The 25,731-nt window shown below is 36.2% G+C and overlaps 1 protein-coding gene across 23 annotated transcripts in view; it reads left to right on the top strand.

Annotated features, from left to right (window-relative positions):
• The window catches only part of ADGRL3 (adhesion G protein-coupled receptor L3), an 873,224-nt gene that overhangs the window by 587,121 nt on the left and 260,372 nt on the right, over positions 1 to 25,731 (top strand). For all 23 annotated transcript variants that reach the window (XM_055297496.2, XM_055297489.2, XM_055297484.2 and 20 more), the window contains one exon: positions 23,367 to 23,447. In XM_055297496.2, the coding sequence (XP_055153471.1) occupies positions 23,367 to 23,447 (81 nt within the window). The remainder of the gene's footprint in view (positions 1 to 23,366; positions 23,448 to 25,731) is intronic.

Genomic DNA, 25,731 nt, shown 5'->3' with positions numbered 1-25,731 from the left:
CACTTAGTCCCTCCCATGACACATTGGAATTGTGGGAGTTACAATTCAAGATGAGATTTGGGTGGGGACACAGGCAAACCATATCATTCCACCTCTAACTCCTCCAAATCTCATGTCCACATATTTCAAAACTGACCATGCCTTCCCACCAGTCTCCCGAAGTCTTAACTCATTTCAGCATTAACTCAAAAGTCCGCAGTCCAAAGTCTCATCTGAGGTAAGGCAAGTCCCTTCCACCTATGAGCTTGTAAAATCAAAAGCAAGTTAGTTACTACCTAGATACAATGGGGCACAGGCACTGGGTAAATACAGCAATTCCAAATGGGATAAATTGGCAAAAACAAAGGGGCTACAGGCCCCATGCAAGTCCAAAATCCAGGGAGGGCAGTCAAATCTTAAAGCTCCAAAATGATCTCCTTTGACTCCATGTCTCACATCCAGGTCACAGTGATGCAAGAGGTGGGTTCCCATGGTCTTGGGCAGTTCTGCCCCTGTGGCTTTGCAGGGTATGGCCTCCCTCCTGGCTGCTTTCATGGGCTGGCATTGAGTGTCTGCAGCTTTTTCCAGGTGCATGGTGCAAGGTGTCAGTGGATCTATCATTCTGAGATCTGGAGGACAGTGGCCCTCTTCTCACAGCTCCACTAGGCAGTGTCCCAGTAGGGACTTTGTGTGGAGTTCCTTCTGCACTGCCCTAGCAGAGGTTTTCCATGAGGGCCGCACCCCTGCAGAAAACTTCTGCCTGGGCATCCAGGCGTTTCTATACATCTGAAATCTGGGTGGAGGTTCCCAAACCCCAATTCTTGACTTATCTGGACTCTCAGACTCAACACCACGTGGAAGCTGCCAAGGCTTGGGGCTTGCACCCTCTGAAGCCATGGCCTGAGCTGTACATTGGCCCCTTTCAGCCACAGCTAGAGCATCTGGGACACAGGGTACCAAGAGCAGGGGAACCCTGGGCCCGGCCCATGAAACCACTTTTTCCTCCTAGGACTCCAGACCTGTGATGGGAGTGACTGCCATGAAGACCTCTCTCATGCCCTAGAGACATTTTCCCCTTTGTCTTGGGGATTAACATTCAGCTCCTCATTATGCAAATTTCTGCAGCAGGCTTGAATTTCTCCTCAGAAAATGAGATTTTCTTTTCTATCGCATTGTCAGGCTGCAAACAAACTTTTATGCTCTGCTTCCCTTATAAAACTGAATGCCTTTACCAGCACCCAAGTCACCTCTTTAATGGTTAGTTGCTTAGAAATTTCTTCTTGCAGATGCCCTAAATCATCTCTTTCAAGTTCAAAGTTTCACAAATCTCTAGGGCAGGGGCAAAATGCCACCAATCTCTTTGCCAAAACATAGCAAGAGTCACCTTTGCTCCAATTCCCAACAAGTTCTTCATCTCCATCTGAGACCACTTTAGCCTGGACCTTATTCATATCACTATCAGCATTTTTGTTAAAGCCATTCAACAAGTCTCTAGGACGTTCCAAACTTTTCCTTTATTTATTTATTTATTTTAATTTTTTTTTTTTTTTTTGAGATGGAGTCTGACTCTGTCACCAGGCTAGAGTACAGTGGCACGATCTCGGCTCACTGCAACCTCTGCCTCCCTGGTTCAAGTGATTCTCCTGCCTCAGCCTCCTGAGTAGCTGGGATTACAAGTGCATGCCACCACGCCCAGCCAATTTTTGTATTTTTAGTAGAGACGGGGTTTCACCATGTTGGTCATGCTGGTCTTGAACTCCTGACCTCAGGTTCTGCCCGCCTCAGCCTCCAAGGTGCTGGGATTACAGGCATTGGCCACCACGCCTGGCCACTTTCCCACATTTTTAAATCTTTTTCTGAGCCCTCCAAACTGTTCCAACCTCTGCCTGTTAACCAGTTCCAAAGTTGCTTCCATACTTTCAGGTATCTTTTCAGTAACGGTCCACTTTACTGGTACCAATTTATTGTATGACTGTATTCTCACACTGCTGGTAAAGACATACCCGCGACTGGGCAATTTACCAAAAAAACAAAAAAAGTTTATTGGAATCACAGTTCCATGTGGCTGGGGAGGCCTCACAATCATGGCAGAAGGCAAGGAACAGCAATTCATGTCTTGGATGGAGGCAGGCAAAGACGAGAGCTTGTACAGGGGAACTCCTCTTTATAAAACCATCAGATCTCAGTCGGGTGCAGTGGCTCACACCTGTAATCCCAGCACTTTGGGAGGCTGAGGCTGGTGGATCATGAGGTCAGGAGATCAAGACCATCCTGGCTAACACGGTGAAACCCCGTCTCTACTAAAAATGCAAAAAATTAGCCAGGTGTGGCGGCGGGCGCCTGTAGTCCCAGCTACTTAGGAGGCTGAGGCAGGAGAATGGCGTGAACCAGGGAGGCAGAGCTTGCAGTGAGCCCAGATGGCGCCACTGCACTCCAGCCTGGGCGACAGAGCGAGACTCCATCAAAAACAAACAAACAAAAAAAATCAGATCCCATGAGGCTTATTCACTATCACGAGAACAGCAGGAGAAAGACCCACACTATGATTCAGTTACCTCCCACTGGGTCCCTCCCACACCATGTGGGAATTGTGAGAATTACAATTCAAGATGAGATTTGGGTGGGGACACAGCCAAACCATGTCAGGCTCCCAACATTACTTGTCTTTTGCAACAGCTAATTTTACCCCCAGCCTCCATTCTCAACATACTCCTCCCCATCCTTATTCCCACTCTCAGTCTACCCTCCAGACAGCTACCGGATACTTCCAAAACTCAGAACGATAAGTTATAAAGTATAGTTTATTTTGTAACTCCCTATTGCTTTTTTTATAAACTTGATGAAACTTACCTTGAGAAATATCACCTCAACATATGGTCGTGCAAAAAACAAATGTGTAGTCATAATTTACCTAAATCTATACTATGAATGAGAATGTATTCTACATATTTAATTTCAAAAAAGAAAAATAGTATCTTAAAGTAAAATATAGATTTAAAATACATTAGAAACCTGGAAAAAGTAGAATAAATCTCTAATATGTAATGACAAGTACATTGAATCATTGGAAATCTATTAGATAAAAAAAGGTGCTAGGTGCTATTTGCATGATGTCATAATTAACTTTGCACAGACACGGTCATAGTGGGTAAGGTTATATTGCCCTTGAGAGAACCAGGTAGATCATACTTATTTTTGTTGTTAAAGTTTTAAACATGTGAACTAGTGTCATTGATAATATCCAAACAAATGTATTTAGCCATTTCTTGTACTTATCATTTCATTTACCAGTGGAGAGAAAACAAGTCATTGTCACCTGTGCATTAGCCAGGTGGTCATTTTGCTCTCACAAGATGAGGACATGAGTGGAGGAATTATTACAACATGTTGTCTTTAGTATTTTTTTCACTGTAGTAGCTTATGCCTTTGTGATGTCTTTTACTAATATATTCAAAAGAGAAAAGAAATTTCTGCTTGTAATACTCTCTGAAAAGACCACATTGGTTGGTTTTTAAACAAGTTAATCTAAGAAGAAAACACCTGTCTCTTGTTAAATAATGAGTGATATTTTTCTGTGAATTTATTTGAAGAAATAATGCTAATCCGTACAGCCATGATTCATTTCTTGTTGTCTGTTTCTTTCCATTTGAAACAAATAAAAGCTTCCTGTTATTGAGATTCCTGGAAGGGAAAGACAAGTGATTGTTCACTTGCCTGTGGAGATACTCTTCATAAAGAGGAACTCAAAATGTACTTGGTGATGATTGACTGACTTAAAGAATAGGTTAGCAGTGTTGTAAGAAGCACTAGCTCATTTGTAAGTTTGAAGCCTAAATGAGGTAAACCATTAGGTGGTGGCTTCTTCAGTTTTCTCTCATGTTTGCTTGTGAACTAATGACAATTTTGAGCGTAGATCTTAACAGTAAATTATTTTAAGGAAAGTTACTTATTGTCATTGCTTTCACAATTACTTCTACATGAATAACTTCTTATCGCTTAACCTCTTTTCATGCCTAAGCAGTTCAGACAATTTCTATGCAGTAAAAGCACTTTACATGAATAATTTTATGTCAGGCTACTGAGAAATTGAAGAGGTATTCATAGGATCTTTCTACCTATCAAGTAGAACAATTATAACTATTCTCTAAAAAATGGGAAAATATCGGTTTTGTGCTCAACCTAAATTTATGTATTTATTTTTTAGCTCTGTTGCCTAGGCTGTAGTACAGCAGCATGATCATAGCTCACTGCAACCTCGAACTCCTAGACTCAAACAATTCTCCCATCTCAGCCTCCTGAATTACTGGGACTGCAGGCACAATCCACTATGCCCAGCTAATATTTATTTTTGTATATAGAGGCAGGGTCTCAACATGTTGCTATGCTGTTCTTGAACTCCTGGCCTCAAGTGATCCTCCCAAAGGGCTGGAATTACAGGTGTGAGCCACTGTGTAGGCCTCAACCTATATTTAAAAAGAACACCTCAAGAATGATTAGACAGCAACTACTGATTAGAATTCTTGCATTTTATTCTTTCCAGTTCATATGTGATCTTGAGCAAATCATTTGAACTCATTTCCATTTAATTATGTCTAGGGAGTGTATATTGTACAAGTTGTGAAATAAAATATATATACATAAAGAAAATGAGTCACTTTTCCAGCTTATCAACTACCATCTGCAAATGAATACTTTTCAGCTGTTCATGGGGGCTTTCACTATTGCATAGATGTGTGTGTAGTTTATTGAGAAACTCAAAGCAACTACTATTCTTAAAAAATAAAATGAGAGATTTTTTATTTCGCTTCCCCAGATTATGCATCAACCATGTTGGCAAATACAAGCATAATCTGATCCTGTTTGCATACCTTGCCTCGTATCCTACTTCTTTTTTTTTTTGGAGACAGAGTCTAGCTGTGTCGCCCAGGCTGGAGTGCAGTGGCGCGATCTCAGCTCACTGCAACCTCTGCCTCCCTGGTTCAAGCGATTCTCCTGCCTCAGCCTCCTGAGTAGCTGGGATTACAGACACCCACCACCATACCCAGCTAATTTTTATATCTTTAGTAAAGACAGGTTTTCACTATCTTGGCCGGGCTGGTCTCGAACTCCTGACTTCGTGATTCGCCTGCCTCGGCCTCCCAAAGTGCTGGGATTATAAGCGTGAGCCACCCATATCCTACTCCTTATACATTGTAGTTTGCATCCTGACACAATGGACTGCTTGTGGTCCCTGTGCTGTGATATGCAAATGACGCCCTGCACATGCTGCCACCTCTCTGCTGTCTCTATTAGAATGGGGCCTCTTAGGGAAGGATCTAGGCCTTAATCATTTTGAATCTTCGTCATAATTCCTCCACAGAGAGGCTCAGCATTTTTCCACCCCAGCATATCTGTTGGACTTCTTTCTGTCATCAGTGTCTGTGCCTCTTTACTATAGTAAGTCTTGGTGGAGATTAGAAAAGCTGGGTCTCTCTAGATCAAAGATAAAGGAACTAAATCAGAAACTGAAGTCAGAGCTCTTATGAAATTTGACAATGCCCTGAAGGTAGATTCTGAGGGGATAGGGTTGGCGAATCACTGGCTGTATATAGTATGTGGATTCAATAAGTATTTGTTGATGACTTCATGAAAGACGAGATGCCTGTTCTAATAATAACACATGATTAAATCTATCATGACTTTGAAAATGGCTTTACTGTTTTGCTTGAGTTTTTTTCATGCTAACTCTGGATAGCCTCTTTTTTGGTGATTGCTGTCGTTACAATTTTTATAAGTAATTGTTGATTACTTACCATATATGATCTTGAATTTTTCTTTAGAGTTGTTTAAACATTAATGAATCTAATTGTAAAGGAGTAGATACAAATTTCAAAAGAAAACAAAATACAAACGGATAAAAAAAATACAAAGAAGTATTTCAGCATGGAGCAGTTAGTACCCCTTCTATATTTGGGGCTTTGGTAATTGAACCATGTGATTTTGTGGTGGAATTGTTTTCCCCTTATCTTTAGCATTTCTAAAGTTCAGCATTCACAGCCTTCCCTTTCTTTCCTGTCCTGTCAATTTGGCTTTCCCTTTGCTTCTCAGGCATAGCACCCCTTTACTTCTCCAAAGAACTGAAGAGATTTCTCAGAAGCCCTTGCCTTTTATCCTTACATGGCCAAATCAAGTGAAATTAGAGACTTTCCTTCTTTCAGTTCCTCAAAAGCCTTGTGTCTACAGAGAATTTAAGCAAGGTAAATTAAAACATAGGAAAATCAGAGTTTTGATTACAACTCTGGTGTCTTAGAAGGATATTCACATTTTATTATGTATGAAGACTAATGTTTCAAAGTATCAATTGTTTAATTTTAAACAAATATTGGAATTAAGTACCCTACAGAAAGGTGTTTCTAAAGGATCCTGGGTGTTAATTTGGGGATTATATTTTCTCTGAACTTAATGCAAATTTTAGGCAGAGTGTGGGGAAAAAATAAAGCTTAATTTAAACTGAGACTTGGTTTCCTCTCTGATAAAGTAGAAAGAACTATAGCAACTACCTCATTGATTTGTGTGAGGATAGAAAGTGAGATTATAAAATAGTTCACAGAAAGTTTAGCAGAATTAAATATTCAGTAAATATCATCAGTGTGATCATTATCCTCATCCTCATTTTCATGTTACCTTTTATAACAGTTTATTTTTTACACAAGCCAAATGATAAACCAAGAAAACATCTGCATGTTTATTCCAAATATTCACACTACTAGAAAAAAAAACCCAACAACATATATTCTTTTCTAGATTAAGTTTCACTATCATGTCAGTGAATTCCCAGTTCTTAATGGATTGGTTAATTTTCTCCTTCATGTTCAACTTGTGTATCAGGATCTATGTCATTATCAATGTTAAATAATGTCAAATTATTAATGTTAAATAATTAATGTATTGTCATACTTGTTAGCTATTTTATTTTCGCAGTCACCTCTTATGGGCTTTGTGACTTTATGAAAATCGCTGGATCACAGCCATCTATTAATATGAAAAGGCATGGCCTTCTAGAACATTTGGCAAATAGAAGGGTGAGGATGATGTAATGATGTTTAGAAAACGTATCGCGATCTTTATTATTCAGTTCTGTTTCATTTCCACCTTTGCACCTTATGGGCAAATAGGGTAGCATGAATTTTCTGAAACAATTTTTTTTACTAACTTTTATACTATTGTCTTGTGTTGTACTTATTAGTAATAAAATAGCAAGGGATAACGATCAACAATTTTTAGGTTTAAAAATTTATCAGAGCTAAAAATCACATTAAATCCCACTGGAAATTAATTTCCGAGTCCCATAGTATGTGACTGTTGCTTATGATAAAATTGAGCACATGGTAGGTACACACAAAGCAACACCTATGATTCTTTCCTCTCTCTATATGTGCATGTGTGTCTATGTGTGTCTGTGTGTGTGTCTACATTTACATACTCATATGTTTCTGAAATGGAAATCTTTGTTGTAGGACTGACTGCCATTAAATGCAGATGCATGAAACAAAATCATCTAAACTCTTTTTGCCAAATGATTCTTGGCAAAGATAATATTGTACGTCTTCTTTTGCCACATTTAACATATTTTTTGAACCAAGGAAAGTAGAACTCTTTATTTATTTATTTATTTATTTATTTATTTTTGAGACAGAGTCTTGCTCTATCGCTCAGGCTGGAGTGCAGTGGCATGATCTTGGCTCACTGCAACCTCCACCTCCTGAGTTCCAGGGATTGTCCTGCCTTAGCCTCCCCAGTGGCTGGGATTACAGGCGCATGCCACTATACACAGCTAATTTTTTATGTTTTTAGTAGAGACAGGGTTTTGCCATGGTCGGGCTGGTCTTGAATGCCTGACCTCAAGTGATCCACTAGACTCAGCCTCCCAAAGTGCTGGGATTATAGGCATGAGCCTTGGCACCTGGCTAGAACTGTTTTCAGAAGGCTCTTTCAAATGAGTTTAGGATGTTTTATATATATTATAATATATTATTATATATTATATATAAACAGTATATATATATATATATATACTACATATTGTATACTTATACAGTGGTAGATATGTAGGTAGATAGATAGATAGATAGATAGATAGATAGATAGATAGATAGATCTATAATCAGCAGTTAAAAGGTGGTCCAAGAAGAATTTTTTTATGGTGCATCCTTTACTGTGGTCTTTAGAGGAATGCTGAGAAGTTTAGTAGCAAGAATGATAACTACAATTATGCCAGGTTATCTGCTTAGTATATTTCACATATTAGTTCCTTTACCATTCACAATAATTCTATGACAGGGACTAGCAAACTTCTTCTGTAAAAGATCAGATAGTCAATATTTTAGGTTTTGCAGGCTACATCTGATCCCTGTTGCTACCAGTGTTGGAAGTACTTCTGATGCAGCTGCTCCTCCTCCTTTTTCTCTTTCTAGAACTACTTCTGTATGTTTTTTTCTTCTAAACTTTTAAAAATAGAGGGAACATTCTTCTATGACAGACCACACATACTCAGGCCATGGCCAGCTTTTGTCTGAAGACCATGGTTTGCCCTCTATGAAATATCTATCAATAGCCCTATGTTACAGATAGGGATGCAGAACCCCCAAAAGGCTAAACAACTTGCCCAGTGTGCCTCAGTTAAAGATAGTGTTTTGAACCTCAGGCAACAATATGCTCTTTAAATACCAGCTTCTTATTCACCAAGCTAAAGTACCCTATGTCTCAGAAGGGATTTGATTAACCATGCTGGTATTGTCTTGTTTGTCTCAGAGGCAGCAACTGTGAGATAGTGATGATACAGGCAATGATGATGACGATAGTTCAACATTTGGGTGCTTATTATGTGACAAGCACTCTGCTTCTTATATATGATTTAAAAAAAAAAATCCTCACCACAATCATATGAAAAGGGATTGTTTGCTTTTTATAGATAAAGAAACTGAAGCTGAGAGATTAATATATCCAGGCCACAGAGTTCATGGGTTATGCAACTGCAGTTAGTACACAAGTCTTGCATCTCTAGAACTTGTCTTCAATGCCATGGCACGACACTGCCTTACCATTGAACCTCTTGTGTACTGGGACATGTGACTTTGATTAAAGTTAGTGAAATTTACTTGGCTTAGCCTTGTAAGGGCTAGCAAAAAGAAACCTTCTTAACCCATCTGTAACAATGAGCAAAGAAATGAAACAGAAACAGGAAAAGTAATGTATGTATATATTGTATATATGGGATATATAGATACAGATATACAAACATAGCTATGAATATATACATATATAATATTTTAAAGATTCTCCAAGTAAATACAGTTAAGGCAGAACCTGAGTTATCATCATGAAATTCAGGAGGAATGACTGCTGTTTTGAAGCATTGAGTGCACTTTGAACACTGAGAAAACTGGGCACAATCCATTAGCTAATTATTTTCATGAGTCTATTGTAGAGGGTCCATTCTAGTCTGTACCATCTTCTTTTAGGTCAATTGTTTCTTGATAAAAAGCAGAGTGTCGGCTGGGCGCGGTGGCTCACGCTTGTAATCCTAGCACTTTGGGAGGCCGAGGTGGGCGGATCACAAGGTCAGGAGATCGAGACCACGGTGAAACCCCGTCTCTACTAAAAAATACAAAAAATTAGCCGGGCGTGGTGGCGGGCGCCTGTAGTCCCAGCTACTCGGAAAGGCTGAGGCAGGAGAATGGCCTGAACCCGGGAGGCGGAGATTGCAGTGAGCCGAGATTGCGCCACTGCACTCCAGCCTGGGCGAAAGAGCAAGACTTCGTCTCAAAAAAAAAAAAAAAAAAAGCAGAGTGGCATTTAGATAAGGATACTATCAATGATGTTCCTAACCTCACTGCGAGTGCTGTCTTAAAAAAGTTAATGTCTGGCGAGTCATTTTGATAGGGAAGCTCTCCTAGAATTATTCTAGAAAATAACTGAAGATGCTTATTAGACATTTCTGGTCTTTTTCTAATAAGCAAGTTTATTTTAATGGGTTATACTGAACCGGTAGGTTTAGACTAAATTCATTTAGAGCCTTCTCAGCATCAGAATCAATTACAGGCCATCAGGCATAATTTTAAAAAGATTATCATGAAAATGACCCCTTTTTGTGTGTAATATTGTCAGGATGATGTGATGACAATGTTCTAGAATTACAATTTAATTTTTTCTTTAAAGGTACACTTTATAGCAGATAGGACAAATGGCTTTTTTGGAACTTCTTCAGCCAGTTTCAGTATTGATCTTTATACCTGGTTTATATAAACAAGTCTGCTGTCTACACAGTTAACTGCAATTTTATCAGGTTGAAAAGATCATTGAGAAGGTCTACTAGCTGCATATTTTCCTAAGCACAGCATCTCCTCAAATGTTCAGTGGCAGGTGGTTCGGCACATTAGTATTCAGCATTGCTTTTCTGGTTTACACCTGTAGGTGAAAACATCATGGCTCTTCTGTAAAGATAATCTACTTGAGAATATGCTTTTCTTAGAAATAAGGTTAGTGATTGGTACTTGGTAAAGCCATCTTGATAAAGCCATCATGAAGGTGGAAGCAATGGATAATGGCTTTTGGTAGGTTTATGTGATTTTTTTCTTGAGATATTAATACAATTTCTAGGAACAATTCTTAGAACATCAAGGCTATTTGAGGACAGCTCCAGCACCTGATGTAAAATGTTGATGATAAAAACCAATAATTTATATATGGCATGATGTGAAACAGGTTTTTAATTAAATTAAGAGTGGATTTAACTCTATTGTTCAGCCTGTTTTTAGAAAATAGACTCCCACATTCGTGTCAAGAAGGTAAAGTGTTCTGTAGTAGAATAAACTGAAATAATCCACATTGCTTCTTTGAAACCATAGTTTCTTGGTGCAAGTAGAACTTTGGACTGTAGCATTTTAAATCACTTAGCAATGAAATATAAAAAGAAGAAAAATGAGGCATATTGTGAAGCCTTGTGTTATAAGGCATCAATTGCTCCTTCTATACCAAAAGAGGATATAATCTCAAGTCCAGCATTCCATAATATAAATTGTTTACAGTAGGGTTTGTTAAGGGTTTTCACTGATGCCTAACGTCCCAAAAGTATATTATCAAGACACAACAGTACCTCAAACATTTTGAATTTTGAAATAATTTTTAAGTAATGAATATGCTCCTTAATGCTTTAGTAATCTCATGTTCTCTGAATATATGTAAAATACACATGAGTGTTTCTCTCTCACTGGCATGTGAAGTGATTTACCATGTTTATTTTTTATTTGCAGACATTTCTATCTGAAATATCCAAGTTGTCTCCCCTTTATCAACTAATGAGCACTTGAAGAACACTGATAATGAATAATTTTGAAATGATCATATACTAGCCCTCTGAATATTCTCATTCTCAAAGCAGAATATTAAGATGTGTCAGTTGAATTATATGTGGCTGAATTAGTTGAATTGAAACCATGTGAGTAAACTTTTGAATGGCCAAAGAAAAAAAGCTGATAAACTTATTAAAGGAAGAAAACACTTCTGCTTCCCAGACATATATGCACATTTGCACACACAGTATCTGTGAAGTTGCTTTTGTTTGAAAGTGAGAAAACCCAACTCAAATTTGCCAAAACTAAAATAAGGAATTCAATCTCTCTGGTAATTGGGCTTTCAAAGAGTGAGGCTTGCTTCAGACCTAAAAAGTTCATGTTCCGCTATAAAAGCTCTGTCTCACACCATCACTGCAATTCTGCTTGCTTCTGTGATTGGCTTCTTTTTCAGATAATTTCTTCCAGATGTCAACAATATGACTACGGGCATCTTCAAACCTGTGTTTTTCATAGAGCTCATATTCTTGTAGAAGTAGTGTTCCTTCTCTCTGTGAGCACTGCTCAGCGGTCATCAGGGAACAATCTGATTGTGCCTTCTGACATACTTGTTAAAACCCTCTGAATGGCCAAACCTGGATAATGGATTCAGCTCTCTGATTTTAGAGGTACTGGAGAGAGTAAGCCCTTCCCCAAACAATTTAAACTGAGCAGGATTAATATTGAATGGTATATGGTATCTGGAAACAAGGGATGCGTTAGGCATATAATTTTATGACACAATAAAAAAAAACTCCTAAATCTACTCTAGTAGAGGTGTTTTGTCTTTTATAAAGATGTCCTTGGTGTCATTTTTATTGCTGCTTTTCTTGTTTCCCCAAAATATGATTTTTAAAAGAAAAATCCTTTATGAATAAGATTTACCACCTCTAATGCCACATGAGGCAAGCTAATATATCTATCAGACACTGTTTCCTTGAAGGAAGAAAATGAGACTATAATGTGCAGAATTTTCTCCTTTACATTTTTATTTCTATTCGCTAGTGGTATCAGTGAGAATCTTTAAAACATTCAAATTAAGCAAAAACTATGAAAACTCCCCAATGATAGTACATAGCCCAGTGAACATTTAAATGGACAAAGGTTTTTTTTTGTTTAAGCATAAAGTAAATTATCTGAAATTGATTAAGCTTGATTTTTCATACAGGAGTTATGTGAAAAAATTATTTGAGCCTTGGTTTATGGAAGAGTCAAAAGCATTGTTTGAAGTTAATATTGAAATTCTAAACTATGAATTTTTATATTCTATTAAAGTCACCTCTTCCACTTTTCCCCATTTCAAGTGTTCTCCAGAATTTTAATGAGTATTAGTTGGTACATGTTGTTAGGTAAACAGGTCTGATTTAATACATAAATTTTCTGAATATTTAATCTTGGAGTCTGTTTTATGAGAGAAAGCTCTATTCATCTATGACATAGAGCTCTATTTGTCTTTCACTGACGTCTCTCTCACTCATTCACTCACTCTTTCTTTGCTTTAGTAAGAGCTGCCTTGAAATGTCATGATATTTTTTATATAGTAAAGGAAACCAAAATGGAAATATAATAGGAACCAAATGATTCATTTATTCCTACGTTAACTTGAAATAATGAAATGGAATGACCATTTTAGAAATATTAAGATATCTGTTAAAGAAGAAAACATAAAACTATTAAATAATATGGCATAACTATGAAATGATATTTCTACTAAAGTCTAATACACAGTATCTTAAAATCAATCAAATTCTATACTGTTACTTTATAAATATTTTCACTTCTATGACAATTTTTACTTTTTATAGACAACTATAATATAAATACCTAGTACCTCCAAATTGTGCTAATAATGCTTCCTATTCTTTGAGTGTAAAGCTAAATTTTAACTTTTCCAAATTCCTTTGATTAATGCTGCAAACATAAAAGTAGGATAAATCTGTCAAAAACGAACAATTTGCACAAAGAATTCAAATTTCTCAGGTGACAGCATTTTAGCACACAGAGGGGAGTTGTCAAAATTTCACTACAGGCAGTTTTATTCTATACAATGATACATTTTAAATTATCTTGAAAAGAATTAGGTGGTAAAATTTACTGTCATCATCCTGGGAGAATATCCATATTTTTTAATTTCTCTATGTGCCAATCTGTTTTCTTTATACTTAGGTCATTCTGATCTCATTTTTGTAAGCCTTGCAATACCTTTGCAAGGAACTTCCTGCATTCAGGTCTTTGGGGGCATATATTGATCTCAGTCAGCTAACTAACATGCTGTCAAGTCCTGCTGGGCCATCTTCCTGACGGATCCTCTCACAGATCACTTGGATTGATGAAAGGGGAGAGGAGATTTTGAACTAATTATAAGGAAAATAGGAGTCCCATTGTCTCTTTTCTTTATAAGAACAGTTAATTAGACACACAAGCGTTTATATATATTCTGCTAAAACCTCCTCCTCTGATTCTTCATCAGTTTGCTTAACCATATCATTATAAGTGTAAAGAACTTCTTTGAACACTGGAACCATAATGGATATATTAAAAATTTTTCACTCTTCTCTCAGCTAAGTTGAGCTACACTTAGTTTATTATGACTCTGGTATTGAAAGACCTCATTCTAATTCCCTTATAGATCTGCCTTCTTTAAGGTCTACTGACTCAAGAGCTGATATGAAGAATGCCTGTTGGCCATTATTTGAGAGTAATACATGGTAAATAGCTTTTACTTTGAGATCTATATTGTCACACTACATCATTGATAACATTTTTTCAGTCAAATTCAGGCTACTACATTTTGTATCTTAGAGCCTTCCTTGCGGGGAGGGGGTTGGGGAGAGGTGTTAGCATTTCGTTGCAATCCACCTATGAACTTTGTTTCCTTTTATTTATTTATTTATTTTTTAATTTTTATTTTATTATTATTTTTTTTTGAGACGGAGTCTCATTCTGTCGCCCAGGCTGGAGTGCAGTGGGGCGATCTCGGCTCACTGCAACCTCCACCTCCTGGATTCAAGCGATTCTCCTGCCTCAGCCTCCCCAGTAGCTGGGACTACAAGTGCATGCCACCATGCCCGGCTAATTTTTTGTATTTTTAGGAGAGACGAGGTTTCACTGTGTTTCTATCCCCTGACCTCGTGATCCGCCCGCCTCGGTCTCCCAAAGTGCTGGGATTACAGGCATGAGCCACCGCGCCAGCCTGTTTCCTGTGCCTTTAACATGCTTTCTTTCTTTTTTTTTTTTTTTTGAGACGGAGTCTCGCTCTGTCACCCAGGCTGGAGTGCAGTGGCGCGATCTCGGCTCACTGCAAGCTCCGCCTCCCGGGTTCACCCCATTCTCCTGCCTCAGCCTCTCCGAGTAGCTGGGACTACAGGCGCCCGCCACCACGCCCGGCTAATTTTTTGTATTTTTAGTAGAGACGGGGTTTCACCGTGGTCTCGATCTCCTGACCTCGTGATCTGCCCGCCTCGGCCTCCCAAAGTGCTGGGATTACAGGCGTGAGCCACCGCTTTCTTATTCTGCTTTTTGAGTTAGTGCTACTGAATGTTTTCTCATCTATCAGCAGGGAGGAAAAGAAAATTTACCACATTATGTTTTTCTTAGCCTGCCAAGATAGGATTTAAAGCAGAACTTTAAAAACATAAGCACAGCAGACCAACTTCCTGGCTCTGTCCTCTAGGGAACAAACCTCTTTGTTGTGACTTCCCTGGTTTATAGTATTACTCTTGTTGTTAGCTTCTGTGGTTCTAGAGGCAAATTTTCTCCTGCTAGTTCTCCTTTGAAATAATTCTGATATTATTTTTCCAGCACCATAACCCTTTATCCTAAACACATTATTTCAATATTTTCTTTATACCAGCAGCTATTTTTAGTTCTGTTAAATAGGTGGATAATAGAAATATGGTACCAATTAATACAAGTTTTTCATATTATAGTTTACTATAATGATACAATTGCCCCCTACCTAATAATTATATTATTTTGGAAAAATAAAACTGGGAAAAGTACATTAGGAGAGTATGTTTAAATAGGTACTTTATATAAGGATATTGGGTTAAAATCACTATTTGGTGAATTGTTATATCCTTCATTTGGTAGAGACCTTTTTAAGGACTCCATGAATGTTTTCTGCTAGAAAATGGGTAGACAGAGAGTTAACATCGTTATCAAATTTGCAACACTTCTCCATTAAACAGAATTAGTTGCACTATGACTTTGTTTTAACTTTTGAAATTTCTCCAGAATTTCAATGTTTCTCTTGTTTATGATTTGTAATATAGCAATTTTAACATTTGCCTTACTTTCTTTTATGTCATTGATGTGTGTTTTCACCAGAAATACATTGAGCTCTTACGACGTCTAAGAGATTCTGGTGGGTCCTAGGATGACAGAGAACACATATGAGCTGCAGGTGATACTTCCAACCCTCATGGAGTTTTATATCTGATTCATCCTAGTTAGTCATCACTGAATGTTTTCATTTAGGTTACTCTTCCAATAAAGGCAGGTTAGAAAAGTGAAAGGATGTTTTGGTTTCATTGTCTTTAAAAATTATAGCAAATGTTAAAATATTTTAGAAATTCTAGAATAATTTGTGGGTAGCCAAGGTGTGTGTGTGTATGTGTGTATTTATATTTATATATAAACAAAAGATATATAATGTATATAAATACAATATATAAATTATATTGCACATACTTGCTAATATAAACAGCAAGTATTTGTATGCAATACATATATTATAAACACATATTTGCTATTAGTATTTTTCTATTTAATATACAATTCCTGGAGCATACAAAATTGTAAGTATTAAATAAATTTTCATAACCAAATTTGAGTATAGAGCCAATTTCATCATTTCTGCTTGCTTGGAATTTGATATTTAGGCTGCATGTTGAAAGGGTTAAATAATTGGTATCTTCTTTTGTTGTAAAGTTTTGATAGGTGAATTGATTTGTAAGTAAAAATACAGATTCAAGAAATTCATAAATTATGCTCTTTATCTAAATTTTGGCGTAAATAAAATGTCACAGAAAATGCCTCATCTTTTTCTTTTTTCAAAAGTACTATATAATATGATGAATCATATTTTCAAATATCACAAGAGAATTGGGAGTATAAATGTGACAAATAATTTTATCATGAATTGTCACAATGTCTGCTTTGTGTTTGTTCCTCTACTAGTCTTTCCTGAGTCACCCCAAAGAGATTTTACTTCTCAGATATCAATATTATTTTTGTCTTTCTTATAAACAAGAAATAATAAAAATAAGCATTTTTAAACACCTACTGTGAGTCACACACATATTGATTGGGCTTCCTTTCCTTTAGCAAATGGATTTCTCAATTGAAATCAATAATTTTATATTTTTGATTATGAGTTTCAAGAGTTAAGAGTTCACCAGTTTATTTTTAGTACTTGGTATCAATCACATAGTAGACCCACATTACATATTGTCCAAATGAATAAATTAGTAATGAGGGAATTAATGAAAGGTCATTCACATTTTTTCTCTTTTGCTATTATTTGTGTTGAGGTGTTATTTTGCTCAATCTTTGCAAAAAATAATTGCTCTAATTTTTTTTTAATTTTTTTTTTTTTTAGTTTTTTTGTAGTAATGCTTGCTACAATAGATCTTTGAGACTTCATGGAATATATTTTTTAATGGTGCTTTCAAAATTAACATTTATCATTTAAACACCAAGTTTATTTTTCACGGTTATGAAAGAAAGAAAGGCATTTGTATGGTTTCATTCCCATGTGTATCTGTGAGTGCTTGAAATTTATCATAAATATAAAGCATTTCTTATGCCAATGTATTTTCAACACTGGGACCAAGTGATATTCTGCGGGCTAAAAGATTTTCATCTCTTTCAGATTAGTTGATTTCTTCCTAACAGTTGCTGTATCAAATTTCACACTAAATTCATTTTCAAAATGTATTTTCTTAATTTTTAAGTAGCATCATGGTATAAAGAAGCCCCTATATTTTACAGATGCATTCTCAAATAATTTACAGATGAAATTATATGTCCTGGATTTGCTTCAGAATATGCTGGGATGGGGAAAGCAGCATAGGAAGAAGGAGATGAAATAATATAACCCCAAATTGATTAATTGATTGGTTAAAGCTGAGTGATAAGTGTGTACTTTTATTTTTTATTTTATTGGAACATCTCTGAAGTTTTAATTGTTTCTTAGTCATCTTTTTGGCATGTGGGTCCCTGTCCCTTATCTGTCTCACTCCTGTGATCTGTAGGCATCCACTCAAAATGTTCCTCCTGCCCCCCATACACTGCCACAGTCTTTCACTGGACTAGGACATGCTCTTCCCTCAGATCTCAGCCTTCTCCAGGTACTGATTGTCCATTACTTTACTTACCTCAGTTAGGTGCCGCTGCTGTGCTCTTCTCTCTCTCCTCTATCAAGGTACATATCAGACTTTCCTGTAATTGCTTAGTCCTGCACCTAGACTGAAATAGTGTTATCTTGTTCATATGGTATCCTTAATATCGACCACAGAGTGGGAGCGGGTGCTGAATAAATACACAGACAAACACAAAGTTACCATGCTTCAAATTACTCCTCCATATTTTCTGTGCAGCAAGTAATATCCGCTAGGGAGAGGCCCATCAGTAACCTTTGCACCTCCATCAATGACTTTATGTCCGGGATAAGTCAAACATGTAGTTGTTTCTCTGCTACCTCATACCTCACTAAATTCATTGCAAATGTGTAGGATTATTAAGATGAAGGGGGGAAAAAGAAACCAGAATAAAAGGATAGGTATCAAATTGACTTTACACAATTTTTGTTTGATGTTGACTTTCCATTGCTGTTTACATCATCACCTGAGAGCCGACTTTATAAATGCCAGATGGTTATAGTCGGTGTGGGACTTGAAGACAAAAAAATCAAGCTGTTACAATGCTGGGCATGTCCAATTTTCCATCAGCACAAACAACACATTGACCTATGGGTTTTTTTGTTTGTTTGTTTGTTTTTTTCATCAGTAGAGATTATTTCCAACAAGAAATCAGGCTCTTTTTTTGAGGATCAGAGCTACCTTCATAGTGTTTTAAAAACTTAGAAAAATTCCAGATGCCATTTTTAAATGTAGTATGGTGTGGGTTCCCTCTTCCCCACATGGAGTTATTATTGTAGTAGAGCAGAGAGATACAACTTACTAACATCCAAAACGTTATAAAAGCAAAATGATAATATTATTAAAAACCTCAGGAGTAAAAATGTGGCATCCATTTTATTGTCTTTAAAGAGAAGAAATATCATATCTCTAGAGTAAAATAATCATGATCAACAGTTGAAAAATTTAAAGCAAACAACAACAACAAAAAGGCATAAAATCTGCCTGGAGGACCATCAACTATTAAACTTGTTTATAGCACTATATAGAAAATGGCGAAAAGTTGAGTTGAAAAATGGTATAACTGTAGAAATCAATGGGGATTTTATGGTAGTAAAATGTGGTTTTACTTTAAGAAGAAAGTTGTGTTTATTTTCCCAATTGCATATCTTCATGGTTTATTGGTATCTTCTTTTATCCATTGGTCAGTGGTGACATTATTAATATTTGTATAAATATGCATAGAATTTGAAATAAATGGGTTAGGAGAAAAGCATCTGATAGCATCATATTTAGTTCTTTAAGTCTTACTTATTAAAATTAGGTTTGAGCCTTTACCTATGCATTTATCCTTTTAGAGTTTCTCATAAAAGTCAGATATTACCTCTGTCATCTCTTAAACTCTGTAAGTGCTGTTCATGAAAATTAAATTAGGCCTTCCTTGAGCACCCTATTTAAAATTGCTAGCTGCTCGGCGCACTCCAGATACCCTTTAACCTAAGTTGCTCCCATTGCCCTTAGCATCTTGCACATATGATATAATTCATGTATTTATTATGTTTACTGCTTGCTTTCTTCTCACTCTGCATAAGAATATGGACTCTCATTTATTATGGTGTTTTATGTATGCCAAACACCTAGAAAGGCACCTGTGCCTCATGAATGAATGAACTTCTAGTAATAATAACAGCTAAAAATTACGAAGTACTTTTCTGTGTACTAAGCACTGTTTTAATTACTACCTATGTATAAATTAATCTAATCTTCAGAACGCCCCTGTGAGGTCAGTGTTGTTATAATCCTCATTAAACAAACGAGGAATTTAAGGCACACAGAAGTGAAGCAACTTGATAGTTACTTAAATAGTTGGGTTATATGACTAATAAGTGGCAAAATCTGGGTAGCAACACAGGCTGTCCTGCTTCTGAAGCCATGATCTTACCCATTAAACTAAACTGCCTCTAGTTTATAAACCTAGCCTTATGGGGAAAAAATGTACATATTTTCATAAATAAATAGCTCTCAATATTTTTAATGTCTCCACACACATGAAGGATTATGCCCCACACGCCTTGAAAATAATGCCATTCTAAGAGAGGCTTGAGAGGTAAGAGGATGATGATTATTGGCAGTTTTCTGCAGGCTAGCTGTAAAGCATCCACTTTCTAACCGGCCTCTGACATCACTCTTGACAACTACCACCTTGATTTGACTTTTGAAAAAGTCTCCAACTTCTCAAGATGTCGGTTTTCTCATTCTAAAATGTGGATTTTGGAATATAAGCTATCAAATGTCTTTCTCCATCCTAGTTCCACGGTTCTATAAAGTATTTCTATGCTCAGATGTACGGGGAAAGTATTGACAGTCGAAAGAGAGAAGAGCCTTTTCCTGTACCAAATGCTGGTCAAGTCCTTTTTCTATTTGAACTTTAGTAGAAATTGCACAGGGTTTCTCAATAAAATAGAAATTAAATGAAAGTTGAAAAAGAGATTGAAGATAGAAAAATAAAGGCTTTTCCAGAATCCATAATGGCCTTTGGATTTTTGCTACAGCATTGGGCTTTATTGAGCAGACCCTTGAAATTTTTACTTCTCTGGCATACCTGACAGTGGAGAGTCCACGTTTTCATTTCAGAACAAAAGGTTTTTTTATGTGTTTTTCTGTTCATTAGATCATTTTTCTCCTTCCACCCTCTCAATGGGGACATAATTTCTGGCTCAAATTCTCTGCTTTATCTTTCTATACTCAGGGAGATTGTTCCTTTTCCAAATTTTACAGTCATCATAATATTAATCATTTCAAAATCTGGTCAACACTGACTTAACTATACTATCACCTTAAAAACAAACAAACAAAAACCTGAAAATGTCTCCATGTCATTGGGACCTTTATATCATGTTATCGAAAAGTAAGATAGTACAGCCTCTTTGGAAATCAGTCTGACAGTTTCTCAAAAGTTTACCCATAACATTACCATATGACACAGTAAATCCACTCATGGGAATATATCCAAGAAAAATGCACATAAAAATTTCCACATAGAGGCTCAAAGCAGCATTGTTCACAATAGTCAAGAAGTGGAAATGATTCTAAACGTTCATCAATTGATGTATGGATAAATTAAAGGTAGTATGTCTATGAAATAGACTATTATTCAGGAAAAAGGAGTAAAGTACTGCTTTGTGCTACAACAATGGATTTTTTTTAAATTATGTTGAATAAGAGAAGCTGATCACAAAATATGCAAACATATATTTTATAATTTCATTTATATGAAAAGTCTAGAATAGGCAAATCTACAGAGACAGAAGGTAGATGAGTGGCTGCCTAGAGCTGAGATGGCTTGGGAGGAAATGAGGAGTGACTACTAACAAACTTAGGATTTCTTTTGGTTTTGATGAAAATGTTCTAAAATTGGTCGTGGTGTTTGCATAACTGTGAATATATTAAAAACTATTGAATTGTATACCTTAAATGGGTGCGCTGTGGTATGTGAATTATGCTTAATTCAGATACATATATGGATGTATGTGTGTCTATATCTCTATACAAAGGTATCATTTTATCTGGAGTAAATATAATCGAAACTAATTTGCAAGCTACCCTCCCATTTCTCTACTGCCAATATTCTTTGGTTTTAAAATGCACATATATTAACAAAGTACATAGTGATGGGGGTTGTATGAAAGGAGATTAGGTATGTATGAGTGTTTTGTGGTTATTGTCTTAGGTGATGAAAGCTATGTTCCAGTATTATACAGAAAATCAATATTATTCTATATGCTAAGGATATTTTGAGCCAATATAAAGTAAACGATATATTATTTGTATTTACAAGATCTACAAAGTTCCAAACCAATCTATATGTAATGACACAGGGCCTTAAAAATAGAAATGTCTTTGCGACCAATATGTTACATAGGTCAAGAGGTGATGTTATAATTAAGATTATCTGAAGTTCTTAATAAACTGTATTGAACATGGACTGCTAACAGTACACAATTGGTGTCTTACTCTTTTTATAATAATGTTTTTAGTATTCCACTGAAACATGGCCAGTGAATGTGCAATATTCTTAGTTACCATTATGAGGGACTCTGTATATTACAGTCTCTCCACTGTCTCTGCTGTTAGCCAGAAAAATGCTGGGAACAAAGGCAGCTACTATCAACAGGGAGCCATATTAATTATTTGAAATGTGCCTCCTAAGAGGAATCAGCGGAGTTTATTACAAGTCGAATATTACTTGAAATGGGAAGGTTACTCCAACTGTTATCATAATCTATGTATCATTAACTTTCCTTGTTTAGGAAAAGAGATTAACAACGCTGCAAATTGCTATAGTAAATGTGTGAAATATATAACTGCGTATTCCCATTGTAGAAAGAAAGTAGTGGGTCCTCCACTCCCACTCAAACCTTCTGTATATAAAGTACCTTTAGAAATTGAACTGACTCTGTAATTATGCTTTCTTGCCTCAAAATCCTAATTGCTTATTATTATCAGTATACAAACAATGGCTACTTTGAAAATTAGATAATTCTTTTATATTTAAGCTAACAATTTTTCAAATCAGCATCTTGGACTTAAAATTCACTTTAATGCTTTCATCTCATAAAATAGAAAGTGTATTACAAATCTGGATGTTAGCTAACAAAATGTTTTGCAAGGAAGATAGAATTAATCCATCTACTTCCCTTTTAAATTGTGGTTAGTTTTTTTTTTCATTAAATACAGATAAGAATACTTTTGTATTCAAGTAGTGGAGATGAATCTTAAAGGTAAAATATAAATTAATCATAATTGTAAAGTGATCTAAATAAATGTTTCTCAAACCAATGTACAAATAACCAAAAGTGTTATTTGCACATTGGGTGCCAGTCTGCAGACTGTTTATTACTGATCTGCATTGAGGTAGGTGCAGAAATTGAGAGAGTTTAGAAATATTTACAGCAAGCTGGGCGCGGTGGCTCAAGTCTGTAATCCCAGCACTTTGGGAGGCCAAGGCTGGTGGATCACGAGGTGAGGAGTTCAAGACCAGCCTGGCCACCATGGTGAAATCCCATCTCTACTACAAATATAAAAAATTAGCTGGGCGTGGTGGCACACGTCTGTAATCCCAGCTACTCAGGTGGCTGAGGCAGGAGAATAGCTTGAACCCGGGAGGCATAAGGTTGCAGTGAGCTGAGAGCACGCCACCGCACTCCAGCCTGGGCAACAGAGCAAGATTCCGCCTCTAATAAATAAATAAATAAATAAGAAAGAAAGGAAGAAATATTTACAGCAAATAAATATGCCACTTAATATTTATTTAATCTAACAACAAAAAATCAGGACTTTCGTTTTATTTGTCTTTGCTTTGAGTTTTTTTTCTTGTAACTCATTTTTATTGTGTTTTTAAAGTTATCACTCCACAACAAATTTGTAATTTCACGACAACAAAAAAAAGAATCATAACTTAGATTGTTGGAAAAGCACTGCTTTAATTGGGTGATGTTTGGATGACACATTGTTTTTATGTTTGGGCAGATATGTCTACACTCTTTAATTTAGGCTATTCAGTTTGGAGTGAAATAATGTTATATCATAAAAACAATTTAAAAAGGGAAAAGACATATGTATGATGTCTTCTTAACAATTTGTTTTGGGTCCACAGGGCAGGCACATCATGGACAAGTTTCATACATTTCTCCACCAATTCACCTTGACTCTGAGCTAGAAAGACCCTCTGTTAAAGGTGAGTTTTTCTTTATATAAAGAAAAAGTAACTCTGCTCATTCTTTGATGAAAGCAATGATGGTTGCACATATGTATTTTGTAATGCAATGCCTGTTCAAAAAGCAGGGGTAAAATGAAGTATGTGAGTAATCTGGAGATAAAGCAAGTCTCATTTATAAATGAAAATGTGAAATATTTCTCTGAGAAATGTTTGTAAACCAAAATACAATGGCTTCAATAAGTCAGTATTTATAGTGATTCAACTAGCGGAGGACTAGTTGAATACCAATTTAGATTTAGAAATTACTAGATAACCATAACTTTTTTACTGGGACCTTCTTTTTCTACTATCCTACTTTTTTTTACATTAAGATATCTTAATCTAAATCATATTGACAGATTTTTTCCCCTGAAAAGTAATATTTTATTATTATTCTTAAGTCATTTTATATTAACATCATTTAGTTTTTAAAATATATGTTAAAATTATGTATTTTTAAATTGATGCCACCTGCTTCAGTTAAAGATTTTTGTAAATAGTCATACAAAATAAAAATTAAGGGTAACATTTACTGCCTCATAATCTAAATACAAATTTAATCCTCCTGCTTTTAAATAAATATTTATCAATGATTTTCAAAATGTTTCTTGTTCTCACAGCTGGTATGTGGACATGCCTTTTAATTTTATAAATACCAAATATTCCAAGGTTAACTTTTTGGTTTTAAGTAATGCAGTATATTTTCTTATATTTTCAACAGTATTAATTACTTAATAAATTAAAACTCATGAGGTCTGACGTTTCTGAACATGTTTTCTGTATGGGCTATTTCCTCTCCTGGAACTATCTTATCCCTTCTTGTCTGAAACCACCGTTTCAACGCCCTCATCTATATTAATTTCTCTATTAAGTTTTCCCTGACTCTGTGATAGGGTGGACCTATGTGCACGTGTCAGTTTTCCAAATGCCCCCTGTGCTTGCCTCAGTTATTACACCCCTAAGACACTGGATTTTATTTTGTATCATACATGTTCCTTTCCCTTATCTGTATGCTCTGTGAGGGCACAGAATGTCATATTTATTATTTTTCCCTGAGCCTTCGGGTCTGTGCTTGGCACATGATGGAAACTCATACAATGATTTCTAAGGTACTGACAGTGAAGGTGACAGCCTAGATCCTGAAGGAGGCATCTGTGCTTTATTAGAGAAAAAGAGAGGAGAAATGATAAGCGAATCCCATGAAAAGGAAGAAAAATGAGATAAAACATAAATACGTGAAGGTATTTTTAAGGAATTGTGCTGGATGCACAGTAAAAGGGGAGCAGTTCTAGAGGAAGAGACTAGACAGATGTAACGAGGCAGATTGTGATGGATTCTGTATCCCATACCAAGGAGTTCGTGTTTTACCCTGGATAAAAATATGAAATATTTTAAATTATTTTTCCGCAGGTCAGTTGGGTGTTACATCATAACATTATCAGTTCGAGATATGAGAAACGTATTTCTGGTGTTAGTGTAGGTAATGAGCTGACTGGAGAAGAGACTGGCAGAAGGAGGCTTTTCAGCAGTTCAGATAAAAGATGATGGGGAAATTAGGAGTGTGTCCTGGCAATGTGAGGATCTGATAAGTATTTTGAAGAGGCATGACATTTCAATGAATAGATACAGGTAAACGGGCAGAAATGCCTCTGAGGTTTCTATATTGATTAACTGCTTGGATGCTACTATGGTTTGAATGTTTGTATCCCTGCCAAAATTCATATTGAAACTTAATCGTCAGTGCAACTGTATTAGTATTAAGAGGTAGACATTTAGGAGATGATTATGCCATGAGGACACTGCCCTAATGAATGGGTTACTAACCTTATAAAAGGGCTGGAAGAAACTAGGTAGGTCCTTTTTGCTCTTCCGCCTTTTGCAATATGAGGACACAGCAGGAGGCGCCATCTTGGAAACAGAGCAGCTCTCACCAGACACTGCATCTGCCAGCCCCTGACCATGGGCTTCTCAGCCTCCAGAACTGTGAGAAAATAAATTTCCATTCTTTACAAATTACCCCATCACAAGTATTTTGTTATAGCATCACAAACAGACTGAGATGGATGCTTATGACATAATTGTTGATCATGAGAAATAAATATGAATTATAAATCAATTCATTGCTTTAGACACATTAATCCATAGTAGAATATTCCTACTAAACTTGAAAGATAGAGTCCTACTAATGCGAATTGGTGGCTTCAGTAGAATTCAGTTCCTCATACATGATCCCAATATGATTTGAAAAAGAGTACTACTTTAG

The sequence above is a fragment of the Symphalangus syndactylus genome, chromosome 10 (genome assembly GCF_028878055.3).
Source record: "Symphalangus syndactylus isolate Jambi chromosome 10, NHGRI_mSymSyn1-v2.1_pri, whole genome shotgun sequence".
In the NCBI taxonomy this organism is placed as follows: domain Eukaryota; kingdom Metazoa; phylum Chordata; class Mammalia; order Primates; family Hylobatidae; genus Symphalangus; species Symphalangus syndactylus.
The sequence above is the reverse complement of the archived record's forward strand: the minus strand, read 5'-3'. Positions and strand labels throughout refer to the sequence as shown.